The 19,749-nt window shown below is 50.1% G+C and overlaps 1 protein-coding gene across 8 annotated transcripts in view; it reads right to left on the minus strand.

Moving 5' to 3' along the window:
- The window catches only part of Epb41l4b (erythrocyte membrane protein band 4.1 like 4B), a 160,867-nt gene extending 146,676 nt beyond the window's left edge, over positions 1-14,191 (minus strand). For 2 of the 8 annotated variants that reach the window (XM_039110572.2, XM_039110571.2), the window contains exon 1: positions 13,281-14,137. In XM_039110572.2, the coding sequence (XP_038966500.1) occupies positions 13,281-13,586 (306 nt within the window). In that variant the 5' untranslated portion in view covers positions 13,587-14,137. 8 annotated transcript variants of the gene reach the window in all.
- Between the last annotated feature and the right edge of the window lie 5,558 nt (positions 14,192-19,749).

The following is a 19,749-nucleotide window of genomic DNA, read 5'->3' on the forward strand; positions in this document are numbered from 1 at the left end:
GTAGCTAGAGCGGGTGTCACTGTGAACATCTGAGAGAGCCACCTGCCCAAAGCCTGCCTGTTTACATGCAAATCACGTAATGGAGAGAGCAGCGAGCACCTTCAGGCGGCGGGAGATGCAAATCCACCTCAGAACCAGTGGTCTCCACTGGCTCCATGAAGCCTAATACTCAATCATCCCAACCAACCCACATAGTCAGAGGCTTCATTCTGTCTGAAGTATTCCCTGGCTCAGTGTTCCCTGAAACACAAGGTGTCCCCAGCTGGGAGAGATAGAAAGGGCTTGCAGAGGGCTCCCTGCAAGGGTAAAGGGTACCCAGGCAGGAGAGAGCAGGATAAAGTGTCTATCAGGGAGCTAGTGATGGAACCAAAAGCAGCCGGAAGAAAAAGAAAACGTCCCTTCCTCCCATCCACAGAGAGGAATTTGGACCTTCAGAGAGACGAGATCAGTGGGAAAGGGTTAGGCTTGCTAGCAGGCGCAGAGCAAGGAGCAGGAACCTTGCATGTGCTGTTTCAAGCCCCCGTGCCTTTGCATGTGCTGTTCCAGTCATCCGGAAAGCTGATCCCCTGCTTGCCCTCGGAGTGCAAAGTCTCTCCGTGGTATTTCCCATTCATCCCAGGTTAGGCCTTCCCACTGAGTATCGGCATCAGGCGTAGTTATGTGTCTCCACCCACACTTTCGGAAACCTATCCCAGTGATGTACGACTCAGGGGCCTCAAATGCAACCGGTTGCCAGGGTGACCAAATGTAGCAAAATCCAGAAAATTAGGAACATATACAGGACAGATGTCTCAGCTTCTGCAACAAATACATGGTAAAAGATGAAAACTGAAAGAGGAGAGAGGGCTCGTCAACGGCTTCATGGAAGCTGTCCTCAAAGCACAATTAGACCCTGATAAAAAACGGAGGAAAGAAAGTCTTGACATTAGCTAAATGCATGATACCTAGAAGTAAGTGTTACATTATATTGAGATTTTTTTTCAAAGACCTGTGTATCCCTTTTGAAGTGTAGCATCATCTTCCAGAGACACCTAATGAAATACATGTTTGAAACAGCATATCTGAAACTTATTTTTGAGTCACTGGGGAAGGCCAGAGTTGTGGGTATAAATGAGTCAAGAGTGCCTGGGTCAGTACCAAATTCTCATGATGCATACTTAGAGTCCATTATACGGTTCCGGGGTGACAGCCCAGTCAGTAAGACACTTACTTTAAAAGCATGAGGACCTAAACTCGATTTCCAAAACCCACGTAAAGTACGGTGGCACACATTTGTGATATCCTGGTGCTGGAAAAGAAACTAGGTAGATCCTTAGGGCTCCCTGACCAGCCAGATTAATGGAATCCAGGCTAAGAGACTCTGTCTGAAGAGGAGGGGGAGGGGGAGGGAGAGGGGAGGGGGAGGGGAATGGGGGGGAGAGGGAGGAGAGGGGGGAGAGAGGGGAGAGGGAGAGGAGAGGGAGGGGAGGGGAGGGGAGGGGAGGGGAGGGGAGGGGAGGAGAGGAGAGGAGAGGAGAGGAGAGGAGAGGAGAGGAGAGGAGAGGAGAGGAGAGGAGAGGAGAGGTGGTGTGTGGCCTAAGAGCTGGCTCACCGGGTAAAGGTGCTTGCTGTGCTGGGGACCCAGAACCCACCCAAAGGTAGAAAGGCAAAACGGAGTCCACAAAGTTGTTCTCTGCTCTCTACACATCTGCTGTGTCACATGCATTCACACATACAGGCGCGAGAGCGCGCGCACGCGCACATACACACACACACACACACACACACACACACACACACACGGGAAGAATATTTAAAAAACAAAACAACAACAACAACACAGTGAATGGCATGAGGAATGGCACTCTAAAGTGTCCTCTGGCCTCCACGTGCAGATGCACTCATGAACACACACCTGTACCTGTACAAACACACGCACATGCGTGTGTGCATGCGTACATGCACACACCAGCATGAATGTGGGCAGAATGAAGCCAAGAGTCTGTCTCACCCCTCACTGCTCACCCAAAGCCCCCAGCAGCTGCAAATGCAGTTCATGCTGTTGACAGAGGAGTCAAACACCAACAACTCCTCAACAACTCCTCTTCATCGAGGAGAGGCTGCCAAGGAAGCCTGCGGACTGTGTTCTCTGAGGGAGCCTGCCAATTGTGCTCTCCGAGGGAGGGGATAAGACAAGCTCACTGAGGGGTAGGTGTGCGGATGAAAGAGACCAGCACAATGGGAAAGCACAGTGATAGCAAAAGGCAGGCACTGCAGCTAAGGCTAAGCGGTCCAGAAGGAGATCTGGGTGACTAACATTCTATCTTACCATCAACTGGGGGAAAGTGAAGGTGGGGGTGAGGGTACTAGCTTGGGAGCAGGACACCTACCCAGTAGTCATGAGGACCTGGTCCAATCCCCTCCACCAAAAAAGGGAGACCACAAGCATCGCTGTCACTCCCACTAGACAGCATATATAAAATGAACAAACAAGGAAGACTACAGAATGCCTGACACCAGAGCAGAGGGGATCATGGATTTCTTTCCGAGCTGTTGGCATGCTGGGAAACAAGTTGGCATAACATGAAGAGGTCCAGGCCACCGCCATAGTTATGTATCCTGGAAAAGACACTTGCACGATGCACACCTGGGACCAAGTCAAGGAGGTTTGACAAAATGTTTTTTTTTTTTAAACAGCTCTAAACTGAGAACCTCCCAAATGCCTCTGAAGGATAAATGGAACCATTATGGTTATGCAACAGAGTAAAGGTAGAGCAGTTAGCATCCGGGGTACCTCATCATCATGGATGGGTCTCTCAGACACAGGGCTAAAAGAAAAACCACCTCAGCTCACAGCACGAGAAACTTAACAATGCACTGCTTAGGCAAAGTCCTTAAACAGAAAGAGGGGATTAAGACAACTTCAGGAAGGAGGGCAGGAATGTACCCCACAAAGCATTTCAGGGCCATATTTGCACTGGGGGTTGGTCTGGGTTTGAGCTGGGTGGTGGGAATACAAGGATCCTCACTGTACTGTTCTTCCTGTTCTAGAACAACTGACAGGCATAGTGGCCCACATCTAGCACCGCAGAGGCCAAGGATAGGAGGTTCGATGCGAGTTTGAGACCAGCATGGGCTACAGAGTAAGCACTAGGTCAGCCTGGGCTAGAGTGAGACCCTGTCTCAACAAGAAACATTTCTCTTGTAGTTATGTTTCATTTTTTAATACGCTGGACAGAAGACTTGCCAATACTGGGCAACTCTGACAAAAAGGTAAAGAAAACTGGTTCATCACCTCCCACCACCACCCCAGGGTTAGAAGATACTGAGCACAGACCAGGTCCCAAGGGGGACACCAGAGTTCCAACAACCAGGAGGGAAGGGCACAGCTTGGTAAGGGCCTGCTGCCAAGGCTGAGGATCTGAGTTTGAGCCCCGGGTCTGACATGGGAGAAAGTAAGCACCAACTCTTGCAAGTTGTCTTCTGTCTGCCGAACATGCACCATAGCATATGCACAGACTCTCGTCCCCAAACACAGTCGTTGATTAGTTAATTATTCAATTAGCTAATAATTAAAATAAAAAACAAGAGATAAGGGCTGAGGGCTTCCACAGCTCCAAAGAGAGTGGCACTATTGGATGGGAAGGCCTGAGGTAGTGCAGTCTAAAACCCATAAAATTCTCAGACTTGGCTATGCAGTGTGCAGTCCACCACGGGGAGGGTCAATGCTAAATGACAGAAGCCTGATGACAAAGGGCAAATGCTGCAGGAATCTACTTAATGAGTTGAAAGCAGTCAACTTCAAAGGGACAGAAAGTAGAATGGTGGGCACCAGGAGCTGGGATTATGTACCTGGAAGTGAGGAAGCTTGGTAAGCTGGCCCTTTTAATACTATGCAAAGTTGTTCAAGCATCCCAACAAGGATGCCGGTAAGTGTGATCCATCTGGATCCGGTCTGGGTTTCTGGACCCCTTTTCCAGTGTGTCCTCCAGCTCAGGTGAACAAGCAGTCCTCCTGTTTCACTGTGTGTTCCTAGAAGGATCCCGGCAGTGGGGTGCAGGGAGGTGGGAGTATTGTGTGGTAGGGGAGATGAAGAGTTAGTGTTCGAAAGGGGCTGGAGTTTCCATTTAAGAAGAGGAAAAAGTTCTAGAGGTGGATGGTATTAATAGCTTTACACTTAAAATTGTTACAGTGGCAAGCTCCTCTTTACCTTGTAAGTTTTGAAAGGCTCTACTCAAGTAGGTGAAGCTGGACGAGGAAACAGGCAGTGAGTCGGCCACTCAAAAGCTATGGTTGTAACACGGATGACAACGCTCAGATGAGGGTCCAGAAGGAAGAGCATCACAAAGCTCGGGGATGTCCCCTCTGCAGGCACTTTCGGATGTATACTCAGAGAGGCCAGCGAGGTAGGGGACCCCAACTAGGACCAAGCTCAGCCTTCGGTGGTAAGGAATCACTGAGTAGTACCACAGTGGACAGGACCCTGAGGAATCTTTCAGCTCTTAACTATAAGAAGAGAAAACTATGCACGCTAGCCAGCTAGGACTAGGGGAAAGAGCCAGCCAAAACTGCTCAGAACCCAAACTCCAGAGGCAGAGAGACAGTGTGGTGAAGCAGTGCCAGGGACTTTAGGGGCCTCCCTGTGAGTTCCCGGGAACACGTGGTGGAACCGGAGGGCTGTTTGTGCACCTGAGCTGGGGGAAGCAATGGAAAAGGAGTCCAGAAACCCAGACTGGATCCGGATGGACCACATTTACCAGGCCGGTGGCTTGTGGCCATCTGCTCTCTGGAAAGCCCCTGGAAGGAGAGGGTAACACTTTGCCAGGCAAGGCCATTAAAGAAATGACACAAATCCTGTGAGCCTTGGAGGCAAGGTGCTTAACAGGGACCAGAGCAGATGTTCTGTGTATCAACCTCCAACCCCCAGAGACAGAGAAGGCAGCGGCAGGTATTACTCACCTGCCACATACAGAGAGGCAGGGCAGAGTTAAGTCAGTCAGAAGCAGAACCCAGAGGGTGAGAAGCTCAGGAAGCCTGTACAGTTGGGAAATAATTTGCTAAGAAAAGAACAGGCCCAACAATGGAGAATACTTGCCTAGCCATGTATAGGGAGGGCCATGGGTTCAACTCCCAGGTTACAAAACAAATCAAAACAAAACCTGCCATGGTCGTACAAAGACTGAAAGAAGCGCAGTGTGGCCCAACAGTTGCCATGCAGCAGGATGGGGGGATGAAAGGTGGTTTTCTTGATGTTGTTCTACTGTACGCTTCTTTGTGAAGACTGCTTTTGACCCAGGTGTTGAAGAATGGCATTCGAGTCAGAAGAACTGGCTGGTTGTGGCACATGCCTTTAATGCCAGCACTCAAGAAGCAGAGGCAGGTGGATCTCTATGTTTGAGGCCAGCCTAGGCTACAGAGTGAATTCCAGGACAGCCAGGGCTACACAGAGAAACCCAGTCTTGAAAATTAAATAACAAACCAAAAACCAAAACCAACAGAAAGAAAAAGAACAAACAAGCTGCACTCAGTCTACCAAAGATGTGAGTGAAATCGGGCTCTGGAGTTCACTCCCAAATGGCCTTCAAAGGCAGAAATCTTCCTAAGACTCTGGGGTCCCCATGCACCTGTGAATGAATCCCTGGGACAGGCTCAGAGCCAATCACCCATCCCATGCCCAGATGAGCTGCCAGACCCTTCTCAAACCATTTTCTCCACAGGCTGTGCCTGAAACTTGGACCTCGATGGCTGTGTGGCTTCGGGCAAGTTTCCTACCTTGCCAGCTAAGCCTGACTCTCCTTTAAAACTCTGGGGAAAACAGTCTTTGTGAGCTTCATAGAATCCCTGAGCACAGATGGAGGATGGCACGCACTTCAAAGGTCCCTCCCAAGGCACACAGTCAGAGTTTACAGCCCTCCATACAAGGAGCCCAAAGCGTGGGTGAGCCCCTATCCTCGATCCTTTGCACCTGCTGCCCAGATACCTTCTAGCAAATACAACAGCTGTGCTACTATGTATCCTTTGGGACAGCCCCACCATGGGCATCAAAGCTTTTCCAACTCTACCACACAATTCAGCCGCCCCTCCCTTGTACTGCTTCCTGTGTGGTTTTATATGTCTACCATTGACTACAAACTCAAGAAAGACACACACACACACACACACACACACACACACACACACACACACACACAGCCACCGCCAACACACTGGAAGAGCTTCCACAGGCCTTTGTTAACTACAGAAACTTTGCCTTGTACAAGTAAAAACACTTTGAAAAGCAATTTTGTAAACAGACATTAAAATCAAGTGACCAGGTGAGATGGATTATATAATTAACTGGAGAGGAACCACAGAGGCTGAAGATGCAAGGTTAGAGACACTGGAGTGGAAGGGACATAGACAGGCACCAGCCCACAGCCCACAGACCAGCTCTGGCTGGAGGCTTTTACAGGCATTAAGGACTGTGACTTCTTCCCTTTCCTAGTTTCATTTCTGTTGCCTGGATCTGTGCTCAGGAGTCCTGGGATTATCCTGGGTCCTGGGAATGCTCACAAAGGTTAACTGTTGTTATCCTTGAGTTTTACAGGACAGAGCTGGGTGGGGCTTAACTGGCAGGTTAAAAAACAAAAAGCAGGGGCTGGGGATTTAGCTCAGTGGTAGAGCGCTTACCTAGGAAGCGCAAGGCCCTGGGTTCGGTCCCCAGCTCCGAAAAAATGAACCAAAAAAACAAAAACAAAAACAAAAAGCAGCTTAGGAGGGAAAGAATTTGTTTTAATTCACAATTCCAAGTTATAGGAACTAGAAGCAACCAGTCCCACCCACAGTCGAGCAGAGAGAAAGAATCTGTGCACACCTACTACTCAAGCTGACTTCTCTGCTTACACAATTCAGGACCAGAACTCGGGGAACGGTGCTGTCCACATTGAGACCTCTTCCTGTATCAATTAACAGAACCAAGATGATTCCCCCACAGCCAGGCAGGAAGTCAACCTGATCCAGACAATTCCTCACTAGAGCAGGTCCCAGGTTGCTCTACATTGTGTCAACCTGACACTTAAAAGTAACCACCCTCCTGTTCCAACTGATGTTCCCTGATGCAAGGAACTCAAGAGAAGCAGCCAACAGGAGGAGTAGGGGATAGGGAGGACTCTAAGCTTGCTTCTCACCCAAGTAGGACGCTCAGAAGACCAACCACACTGCGGTACCTTCCTAGAGTGTGACGAGTGGAGGCCCATTGTGAGGTCAGGATCAACAGAGCCTCTCCAATTGGCCTTTTCAGTTCATCTCCCAAAATATACATTTCCATATGAACGCAAAGATTAAAAGTACAGACAGAGACCCGGCACAATGTCACAGGAGGTTCCTGTGAAATTGAGAAGTTGTTTTAACATCTCTGGCCTCTCCCTACTTCCTAGCTATGAGACGAAAGAGGGAATGGGACCCACACCCCAACCTGAGAACACACACGGATGAATCAGCAGGTGACCCCAGCAGTAGCAAGCTGGGGTGTGGTTGGGAGGGGGATGTGTGATGGATAGACGGTGCAGACCCCTTTGTGAGAGTTTTCCTCTGGGTAGAGCAGAGTAGCTGCAGGGGACATCTGCAGCCAGCCAGCCAAAGAGGTGCAGCAGTAGGAAGGACCCACACTGGAGGAGGATCTCTGTAGTTACCAGGGTAGAAGTTTTCTCAGTTCCCACACAAGAAGGTTAGGGAAAAGCTCACCTCCCATAGCTGTCTGCTATTTCAAAACCAGGGATAGGATTCGATGAGATTATGCACATGGGAAGTACTTAGCAAGTTAATGTTTGTTCAGAGCTTGTACCTCTGAAGGGTCATGTTACTGGTCCTGGAAGAGACCAGGGGAACCCCCACTCACCAACCACACCCCTCCCTTCCTCACACTGACCGGTGTGGCACCAGCTTCAGGCAGTCTCTGCCACATCCTACCAGGGAAAAATGCCTACCACTTACCTCTCTCACTCCCAGCTCAGTTTACCTTTTATAATAAAGGCATACTTTACAGAAATAACACAATCTCATGACCCATGAGGACAGATACCCCAGGCTCCCCAGAGTCCCACTGAAGGTCTGGCAAAGGGCGGGGCATGTGCTGCAGGGCTGTCAATCACCAAGATCTATTTACATGAAAAGACCTAAACCAGGAAAGGCAGCTGAGGCAGCCAGACATGAGGGAGTTTCCTTTTGGCTCCCTCATTCTTCCTCCAATGGTGGGGGAGACTATCACCCATGAATGCTCCACTAGCACCTTGTCCATCTCCCACATGCTCACCTGATTTCGTCTATGAACTGCCCCAGGACCCTCTGTCCCTTCTCCCAGTGATGCCCTCCTCACCCTTCACCTGGAGTACTGCCACAGCATAGCTGGCATCCAATCCCTCCTCCAGCCCAGCTTCCACTCCACTATAGCAAAAGCAGGTTCTCTGAAACACAGGCCAGTACCCAGGTCAAAGACTGCCCCATGGCCACCACATACAGGCAGACACTCACAGGTACACCCATCGTGGGTTTAATGTGCAGTGCAGTCACCTTTGGCTGTGGTCAGAGTCAGAATGTATTAGAGAACGTGAAGGGACAGAAGTGATCAACATCATCTGCAGTAGAGGACTGGGAACAACAGCGAACCTGGTTCCCTGAAATACTGAACCCGTAATGCTAGGTGTGAACTCTGTGGATTTTTTTTTATGTTATTACTTTATGCATTTAGGTGTTTTGCTTGCCGTGTATGTCTGGGCACCAACTATGTGCCAGGTGAGTGCTGTGGGTCCTCTGGAACCACAATCACAGACAGTTGTAAGCTGCCAAGTAGGTTATGGGAATTGAACTTGGGTTCTCTGGAAGAACAGCTAGTGTTCTTAACTGCTGAAGCCTCTCCAGTCCCAAGAGTGCTGCAAATATTTGAGGAGGAAAATAACACACACACACACACACACACACACACACACACACACACACTTCTTCAGATAAACTGAAAACATTTAAGACCTGCCTGCAGTCCCAGCACCAGAGAAGGCTGAGGCAGGAGGATTACCGGCAGTTGTAAACTAGGCAACAATGAAACCATCTTAAATTTTTTAAAAAAATGTACACTGAATGAAAAAACCTGCTTCCATTGTGACTGTCAGAAACACCCACACACACACACCCTTTCTACATAGTAAAGACAAGTGAGGGGGGTGCAGAGCTCGGGGAGTGAGCATGCCAGCAAGAGGGACTAATGGCAGCATCCTACAAGGCAGCCTGCTGTATGCCTTCCTGGAGGAGGCCATTTCAGTCCCCCAAGGAGTGGCCAAAGGGAAGTCACTTTATGGCCCCTGGCCTCGGTCGCCTATATATACATTGGATAGGGATGTGCTTTTTCAATTCCTAAATAAGGTGATCTTTATGCTGTACCATGTATGTTCTACCAGTCCTTCTAAGAGCCTGTGGGGAGGCTTCTATTCTCTTCAAAAGTGAAGCATTTCTCATCCGGCATCCAGCTTCCAATTCCACTAAGAGCCAGTCAATGGGAAGGAAGCCTGCCTGGTACAGTTCACTTTTTTGTTTTTCTAAAGACCATATTACAAGTCTTTAAGACTTCTCCTCGTTCCCTAGAAAAGGACGAGACACTTATAAAATTCAGACTTTCTAGCAATCCTCCAATGTCCTGTTTACTGAAGCATTCCAATTTGTTTTAATCACTTCATCTCCCCATTTTAAAAACAGGGAAGCCAACGCTCAGAGCCCAAGTGGCCCAAGGTGGCAGTCGGGCTATAAAGTAACACTGAAATTCTCCGCGTTTGCACAGTACCCTAGTGAGTCGATGCCAAGCTCCAGATACAGCGAGAGCAACTGTGCCAACCAGCCTTCCCCTGCAAGGCATGGTGGGAGTGCTAACTGGCAAGCCACTGGTCCCAATAGCTTTGCACACGGGGCTGCTGAAAGACCTCACGCACTCACGCAGGCAACAGAGGCGGGGCTGAGCGAGGCGGGGCTGAGTGAAGCGGGCGAACTCTGAGCCATGCCAGGGATTTAGTCAACAGAGAGCTAATATGAGTCAACAGTGGGTGCTGCTGCCAAGCACACCAACCAGTGGGATCTACAGACGCATTCGTAGAAGGAAAGTGCCTGGCTCCCTCAGACCAGACCACACCTGAAGGCCGAGCATGGCTGGACTGCCAGGAGGGAGATAGGGAGAGAGCCCTTCATGAGAGGGCTGGGTTTCTTAAGAGAAATGGCTCAGGGGGGGCATTGTTGGTGTCACCTAAAAGCTAGTCTTGTACACCAAGTCCACTTTGGACTGTGTACTATAGGTGAGACCTTCTTATTCATTTTTGTATTCAATGTTGAGAAAGCTCTGACTCCCTACCTGAAGGACTCAGACCATCCAGTCATGCTAGCAGATTCAACCAACCAGACCACCCAACTCCAAGTCTGTCTGCCGGGAGGGGACTCATTAGGAAAATGACTGTGACACCTTTTATTAATTATGACAACTGGACCGTGCCTTTGCCAAGTAACAGTGGATTTAACCTGCTCCCATTTCAAGCATCCCAAGCTTCAGGAAGTCCTTCTTACCTGACACCTGTGACACCTCCACCCCCCACACACACCTGCCCATCTCGATCTTCTGGAACATCCCACTAGGGAGTGTTTCTCCTGCTAACATCACACAGAATACAGATGTGTCTTCCAGGAGCCTCCAGGCTGTATCTCCCTGATCGTCCTGTTTACAGCACACTCGAGACACCCGGTAAATGAGTAAGTGCACCAAGGTGCCACAGCCTGGTCATTCTTGAGTGTGTCACTGTGTTTGAGGTCACTTTGGAACCCAAGTGTCTGTCCTGAGAGGGGCTAATAAAAAGGTTTATGACAACACATTACCACTTTTGTATCCTGAGCAAAGGACTTCCTGAAGCTACCAGAGGGTTTTTAATTACGGAGGAGTCATAGCGAGTCTGGCCAGGTCCCTGGGTCTCTATGGAAGTGATCCAATATACAAGGAAGCTTAGGGGTACCAGGTCAAAGGTAAATCCCATCTGTGTGATAAACAGCCAGGCAAGACCATAGCCCAGAAAGCAGGAAAAAAAAAAATCCAGAGACAGAAGAACAAGCACAGTGGTGTCAAATGCCTAGAAGGAGGCATAGAAAAGGAATCCAGTAAAGTGGGTCTGAGGAACAGAACAAGCACTACAAATTCACAGGGGAGCCACCGCCTGCCGCTAAACCTCACAACTGGGAAAATTAATTACAGGAACTAGCACTCCGATCTGGGAGGATTAGTGGAGGAGACTTACTGATGCAATTCCAATATCTAATAAATCTTTAAATCAATGAGCCATGTTCACTGGCAATTTTTCTTCATCTTTCCGCCCTAAGAGCTCACACAACAAAGCCAGCATTTATTTGCTTCTTATTTGTCTAAGGGACATGGTGCATGGTCCTATGTCTGTATGTATAAATAAAGCCAGAGGTTCATTAAGTCGCACATATTTTTTTTTCAAAAAGCATCAAAAAGATCTGCCATCCGAAGGAAACCTGAGATGGAGGAGAAGGAAACCCGAGATGGAGAAATTATTCTGTTTTATAAAAAGGAAGAAGAAGCCTTTTAGAACGCCACTGTTCCCCCTCCCCCATGGCCTCACCAGCTGCAGTCAGTCAGCTTCCCAACCTGTTCATTTGTGTACCTGTTTGGATCTCTTCAGAACACGGGCACTTTACTCCGTTTGCAATTTTTCATCTCAGAAACACCACTTAAGCCTGTCGCACAAACCTGACAGTAGCAATACATTTTATAAGCCAATTATCCCTGGGGAACAGACAAGAAAACTACCAGGCAAGGAGCACCGACAAAGTTCCCAAGGATAGCATTCCTTTGCCAGATGCAAACTACGCCACATCCTCTCCCAACCCAAGCTGCCCACTCACCTAGCCTCTGCTCCCCGCTCTCAGGCTGCCTGCCTCTGCATCAGAGCTGGAGAGCCTCATTCTTGGGGGGCAGAGACATGCACGCTTTTTAAAAGACAACAGCTCTGGGCTGGGGAATGTTGGCACCTTTTCTATGAAAAGGCCTCGCGAGGATATTTTTGTGACAAAATGCTCTCCTATAGAGCACAGGAACCACAAAATGAAACTACCATAAATTGAAACTGTCTCCAAATTAAACCCACACGAAGCAGCATTAGAGCCCAAGCCAGCAAGGATGATTTTTCCCGTCTGAAACCCTTACAGGTTAAATGTTCTCCCCTTAAGTCCAAAGAATCCCTACCACCCAGTTACAGACTGTCCGGAGGCCTAAACGCTCCGGACAATCTGTAACTCATCTAAAGCTCAATTACTGCGGTGTCTTCAGTCATGCCCCAAAATTCCCGAAGGCACCGTCTGCCGCAGCGCAGTGGGCGCCCGTTAGTGCATCGTTTGTTTGGATCTGACTGGCCCCTTCGGCCAGAAAGGCTCTTTTGGCGGCATGGCTCCCTGTCGGAGTCACTGGCGCTGGCCTAGCTTGCCACTGGAACTGGGCCCGGGTGCAACCACCTGTGGGTGTGTGGCCGGGACGCAGGCCCTGGTGCTGCTACCCCGGGATGCCCTGCGCGTCCCACGCACACTGCCGGATGTGGGAGCAAGTGGGTAGGCCAGTCCAGAGGTGGCCGGACCCAACTCCCAGCACCCCAAGGCTTCTGTCCGTTCAAAGCTGACCTGGCCTGAGTTGGCTCCGAAGTCACTCCACTCCCTGCGAGACTGTGAGCCAGGGAGCACTTTGGGATAAACTCTCTATAGGGGCCATCCATAGAGAATAGGTAGAGGGCAGAGAGACAAAACTGTTCCCTAAGCCTCTTCCCAAACTTGGGGCACCTGCTGAGCACCAAGCAAGGATTTCTTTTCCACTAAGGCCTGACACCAAAACCGGGATACCCCGGAGCAGCCCTGCGTCGCTTGAAAAATTCTACTCAATCCAGCATCGGAAAGCCAACATTGGCAGGGAATGAGGCCACCTGCGCCAAGGGGAGGGGACGTGGGGACGTGTGCATGGGGTAGCATAGGGTAGGAGTGAGGCACAAAAAACCTAGGGGGTCACCAAAGAAGAGCACCGCAACCCTGCGGTGCAAGGTGCCAAAGACTGGGCCCCAGAGCATACCCGAGCTGGTGGTCCGGGAGGGTTCATGGCTGGGGAAGACTGGCAGAAGATGGGGGAGGGGTCCCAAAGAGCGGCCGGGGAAGCTTCCCAGGGAAAGAACCACGGGGACAGGGGGCTCTGCCCCAAGGAGCGCAGGCTGCCAGTGCCCCACACGCGCCGCGTCACTCACCGGCAGGTCCACGCTCACTTCGGTTCCGTCGAGCAGGAAGACACGGCAGTAAAGGGTGGCCTTGGCAGCTCCCGAGGCGGAGATGTGCACAGCCGCGCCGCCGGTGAGCAGGGGCCCGCCGCCGGCCGGGAACACGCTACCCCCGGGCGCGGCGGGCAGCACGGAGGAGCTGGCGGCGGCGGCCGGGCCCCCTCGCGGCCCCCCGTCGCGCTCGTCCCCCAGCCCGGCGGCCCCGCGCCCCGCCGCGCCCCGCGCGTAGCGCTGCATGGAGCGGCGGCCAAAGGTCCGGCGCAGGAACCGCAGCATCCTGGCCGGGGGCGCCCCCTGCCTCCGCCCCCTGCGCTGCCGCTGCGCCGCCGCCCGGGAGCGCCTGGCGCCGCCGTCAGTGCCCGCCGCGCCGCGCCGCGCCGCCTCCCGCGGGCTGCGGCCCGGGGCTCGCTCCCGCCCCAGCCGAGGCCGAGGCCGCGCTCCGGCCGCCCGGGGAACGCGTCGGCCGGGCCAGCGCCCGCCGAGAGTAGCGGCGCGGGAGAGAGCGCGCACGGGCGGCCCGGGGGACCGTCCCGCTCTTGTCGCCGCTGTCGCCGCTGCGCGCTTGGGGCAGTCAGTCGGTGCGGGCTGCTGCGTGGCCGCTGCCCCGCGAAGAGCGCCGCGGGGGGACCCGGCTGCGGGCTGCTCCCGCGCCGCGCGCCGGCCGAGGGCCAGCCGGAGCAAAGCGCCTGCGTGCTCCCGGCGCGCTCGCTCCCACTCGCGCCGCGCCCGGCCCGAGGAGGCCCCCGCCGAGCGCCCGCTCCCGGGGCGCCTTTTCCTGCGCCCGCAGCCCCCGCCTCCCACCTGGGAGGGCTGCACCTCCAGCCGCCGCCGCCGGCACTGCAGCACGCCCTCCTCCCCCGGGGCTGCGCCGGGCCTGTGCTGCCCCCTGCCGGCCCGAGCGCCCCCTGCTGCTGTAGGTGCGCTCACGTGCGTACACGTAGGTGAGCACACACGTGTTTCCGGGCGCGCAGGACCCCCGAGAAGTCCGAGAGTTTCCCCTCCTTGACCAGATGAAGAAAATAAGGCTGCCTCCTTCCAGAAAATGCTTACCCCTGGGGCAAAGAAAAGCGCGTCTCTTTCTGAAAGCAAAAAACCAAAACACCAACGGTACTCAGTTTCCCCTTCTGCAGAAGAAGTGGAGTAGACCTAGGTCCTTGCCACTTAATGAAACTATCTCTTTAACATCTCAGCCCTGGCTGGGGCTTTAACCTTGCAGTCCAATGAACCCGTTCCAAACAAGAAAATTGAGGCCGGTGAGGAAGGGGAAGTACTTTTCCGTACTCCTTAGGAGACACTTTGCTTCAAGGACCTCGCCCATGCCCAGAGTTAAGGCAAGGGCCTGCATAAACAATTGCTACTGAGAAGGTTGGTCAAGGTTGGACAGACTTCTGGGAAGCGAAGTAGAACATGAGAATGAATTGCATAGGGCACATGGAGGAAACTGGAGACAGCGATTTGCTAACTGGAGGCAGCGAATTGCTAACGAGCAATACCCACAGGTTCGGTGTTTGCCCACAGACAAGAGGGTTGTCCTGTGCTCCAGAATGAGGAATGTGGGAAATGAGGCTGAAAGGAGGCCAGGCCTTTGGGGAGAATAACACTACTGTTTATCAGGCCCTAATTTTGTGCCAGACATTACACTAAGCCCTTTCCATATGTCTTAATTTAGCCTGTTAGCGTACAGGTTATTATCTCGATTGCACAAAGGAAGAAACCAAGCTTTAGAGACTGCCATACGATTCATTGATTGGGCTCCAGAGCTATTGATGGAGGACAGAACACGACTGTTACATGCAAATGTAACAGTTTAAGAGAGAGTTGGGGAAGCAGTGATCTCAGCAGGACGCACAGAGAAGACAAGGAATCATTCCAAAACAGACATTTATTGAAGACCAGGCATTGTCTTAGATTCCACCGTCTCCATCTTCATTAATCCCCATTCTAACTCTCCGAGACAGTTCTATGTATTCCCACTCACTTAGATGGATTTGGGAGCTTAGGTATGTAACATGCTTGCCCAAGGTCTGAGAGCTGCCCTGCATTCATTCTATGATCTTATGAGGACCACCCATGTGATAGTTTACTCTGTAGAATAGCATCTACAATAAACCCACTCTGCTCTTACCCCCACAAGATTTACCAGATGCTATGTACAATTGGTGTAGCCCAAGTCAGCTGACTAGTTTCTAAGGATATCCCAGGAACACGCAGAAAAGTCACTTGAAGATGTCCACCTATGCATTTTGCATTTGCATGATTGTGTTTCCTGTGTGTAGCAAAGGCGGGAAGGGGTTGTTCTATGTGTGAGTTAAAAAGGTTGAGGGGAGAATTAACTCACTGTTATAGCCAGTAGAATTAAATGAGACTTTTTTAGAGACTGGAGAAACAACAACTGTCAAAATCAAGGTGTAGAAGCTAAGGGAGGCACGCACCAGCTAGAACACTGGTTCTCAACCTGTGGGTCACAACCCCCTTGGGGTTGCATATCACATATCTTGTATATCAGATATCTTGTATATCAGATATTTACATTACAATTCATAACAGCAACATAATTACAATTATGACGCAGCAATGAAAATAAGCTTATGGTTGGGGTCACCACAACATGAGGAACTGTATTAAAGGGCTGCAGCATTAGGAAGGTTGAGGACCACTGCTTAGAAGCAAGAAAGGTAAAGAAAGGGTGAGTTATGCCCTAGAGAGTCTAGAAGGGACGAAGCACTGGCTTTAGCCTGTAAGATCCACCTCAGCCTCCAGCAAGGCAAAATAACGCTTGCAGGTTGTTTTAAGCCACTGCATCTGTGGTTCCTTACATCAGCCAAGTAGGAAGTCAGGCAGGCGCGCTAAGCACGATGTCACTTTGGAGAATCACAGCTTTCAGAGCTGTTCGTCTTGCGTGCACCGTCTGAGTGTGTGGCTATGCAGAGCTTCTCTCCTGTTGGGCTCCAGGCTCCATTAAGAGATGTTTTCTTTTTCGTCTGTGCATCCTAGCCCCTGCTGGGAAGTAGTAAGCACTCAACAAATGCTTATTGAATGTCCACAGGATCCCACTTCCTCTTCCTAGTGGTTCTGTAGGGTACATGTTATTTCCTCTTAGAGATGAGGAAAATGAAGGTTATCGACCTTAGATCCCCACACTCATGACTCCGCTCAGACTCGATGGTAGTGATCAATGGCTACTGACAGTGACGTGCTGAATTGCACGGGGATTCCTATGTCAGGCCCTACTCCCTAATGGATCTCGTCTCCAGGCATCGCTAACAATGGTTCTTGTCACTAACATTTCAACCTCACAGTTTAAACATTTAATGAGCAACCTTGGGCTTCAGGGTTACAGGACTGTATGTTCCAACAGCTGCCCGTTTGCAGCTGTCGTCTTCGGACCCTAAAGTCCCTAACTGTTTTATCCAAAGCCTGTAACTAGCCCCTCAGAGATTTTAACAGTCTTGTCTTAGACCCTGTGTATGAGTAACGTGAGTCAGCCAGAGCTGCCTGCCTATGATTGCATTGGTTTTCTTTATCTACCGGTGTAGAAGTGTTTGTGCGTGCACGTGTATACCGTATGCCGAAGCCAGAGGTCGATGGTGGTTGTTTTCCTCGATCACTCTCTACCTGGTTTTCTGAGATGAATTATCTGACTGAACCGGAAGCTCACTGATTCGGATAGACTGAGTCACCAGTAAGTCCCAGCTATCCGGCCTTCTCAACTCCCCCAGCACTTGGATTACTTGGCTTTTGTATGGCTTCCAGGGATTAAACTCAGGTCCTCGTGCTGTGTGACAAGCGCTTTACCAAGTATCTCCTCTGCTCCCAGTGCATCACACTTCAATGACATTTTTGGTCCTTAAACTACTTTTAGAACCCTGGTGCTATGAATCTGAATGTCTGGGTCCTTTCAAAACCCACGAGGCGGGGCCTTTGTGAGGTTATTAAGTTGTGAGGACTCTGCTTCCCTGAGTAAAATTAGGGCTTTGTAAAAGACTCTCTTGCCCTTTAGGCCATGGGAGGGCACAGCTAGGTTTCACCTGTAGAACAGAGAAGAGGCCCTCACCAAACACCTGGGCTGTTGATGACTTCGTCTTGAACTCCTCACCTCCCTGATACTACGAAATAAATTGTGACATGTATGAAGCCAGGTTGTGCTATTTGCTTGGACCCAGACACCAGTATTTCTCTTGTCTAGACCACCTCGGCCGAACCTCAGGAGAGGCTATGCTAACTTCCTCTCCTGGATTATAGCAGTGACTTCATCTTAACTGTACGGCAGGGGTCCTCAACCTTCCTAAGGCTGCCACCCTTTAATACATCTCCTCATGTTGTGGTGACCCCCAACCATAAATTATTTCCATTACTACTTCATAACTGTAATTTTCCTACTGTTACAAATCCTAATATAAATATCTATGATTTATGATGGCATTAGGAGGCCTCTGAACAGGGCCATTGGACACCCTCAAAGGAGTTGTGACCCACAGCTGAGAAACATTGGTTCATCCAGAATAGAACCCATAGCACCTGGCTCCTGGCCATCTACATTTTACAGTTCATTCATTGCCTCTCTGCCCAGGACCTCAGCTCACAAGATGGCACTTCCCTTCTTTGCTCAGAAGTTTTGTGCTGTTAACAAACCTTGGTATTTCCCCCTTCGGTGTAATCAAGTCATTAGTTAACTAACCTTTCGCCTTTTTTGTAAAGCTTGTCTAGAAATGTACCATTTGACCCAATCCTTTGTTTCCTGGATTAAGGCTCAATACACTTGTGCCTGAATCCTGAGGGACTTCTTTCCCTCCCCCAAAGAACAATAGCACTTTAATCTAGGTCCCTACTTCTTCCTTTGTAATTTTATTCTTTCTATAGCATTCCTTGAGGTTAATACATAATACAAAATCTTTTTGCAAATGTTGCATACATGTCAGCTTATTCTTTCATGGATGTGTACATTCTAACACATGCTAGAAATCCACTGTAGATGTCATTCCTTAGACACTGTCCACTTGAAACACTGTCTCACTGTCCTGTGGCTTTTTGATTGGGCCAGGTTGGTGGCCATGAAGCCAAGGGATCTGCCTCCCTACCTCCCCAGTACTGAAGTTACAATCACTTACTACCACTGCTGGCTTTTTAAATTTTCTTTAATGTGGGGTCTGGAAATCAAACCCAGGTCCCGTGCTTGCAATACAAGCAAGACCTTTACCAACTGAGCTCTCGCCCCAGCTCCCACAGGACAGCTTAACCTTTCACAGATGTACAGCCGTGGTTTCGACAGAAGCTGATGTCTGTTTTCCTTCTTTGAGTTACCATATAGAACCATTCTGTCAAAGACTTAAAAGTTTAGAATGCTGGTTCTCAACCTTCCTAATGCTGCCACCCTTTAATACGGTTCCTCGTGCTGTGGTGACCCCCAACCATAAAATTATTTCCTTGCTGCTTCATAACTGTAATTTTGCTAGTTATGAATTGTAATATAAATATCTGATAGGCAAGATATCTCTGGGGATGGGGCATGACCCAAAGTCTAGAAGGAGTTGACCCCATCCATCTTCTGCCTCAGGTATGGGAACACATGGACAGGCATGGCCAATCACTGGACTGCATCCTCCCAGAGCCCTGTCACTGGCTCAGGAATACGCAGGACAGTGGAAATCAGCTCGGAAGTTCAGGCAACAATTCCTTTCCATTGAAATTGCTGAAACATGTGTTGGCTTTGCACCGCTTCTTTTTTTTTTTCGGAGCTGGGGACCGAACCCAGGGCCTTGTGCTTCCTAGGCAAGCACTCTACCACTGAGCTAAATCCCCAACCCCTGCACCGCTTCTTATAGGCCCAGTTTGACATCATATAGAGAAATCCTGAGGGTGGTGTCAACACACAGAGAGGCAGAGTCAAGAGACACGGGAAACACAGATTTCTGATGACAGTTTGTTCTAAGTACCAAGGTTTGGCTATTGTCTGAAGCTTGATCTACCGCCTGCAGTACAAGTTTGAAGAAAAAGAAAATGGTAGTGTAATATATAAATATATAAATGTACAAATATATAAATCACATAGCACAATCTAAGGGCAGAATCAAGATTGGGATGATTTCCCCAGTTCTGGGTCTTCGCTTTGTGCCTCTATTCTCTCGAGACATAAACATGACTTCAAATATACCTTCAGTTTGTTCATACTTTGAAGGACTTGGCCCCAGGCAAATAATTAACAACTCCCACCCCTGAATTTCGAAGAGCTAAATGAGCAGTTATAAGTAACTTAAGCTCTTAACCTGGAAGTAGAAGGGGTAAATGGGCCCAAATCTATGATTTTGGCCAATCTTTTCCATCTACTCCACATCGTATTTGGGACCTCTGCCTCAACATCTAAGCCTAGATCCCCAGTACAAACACCTACTATCTCGCCTTTGGTCTAGACACAAGAGATCCTATCTGGAAAGAAATGGCG

Source organism: Rattus norvegicus, chromosome 5, assembly GCF_036323735.1.
Source record: "Rattus norvegicus strain BN/NHsdMcwi chromosome 5, GRCr8, whole genome shotgun sequence".
Classification (NCBI taxonomy): Eukaryota; Metazoa; Chordata; class Mammalia; order Rodentia; family Muridae; genus Rattus; species Rattus norvegicus.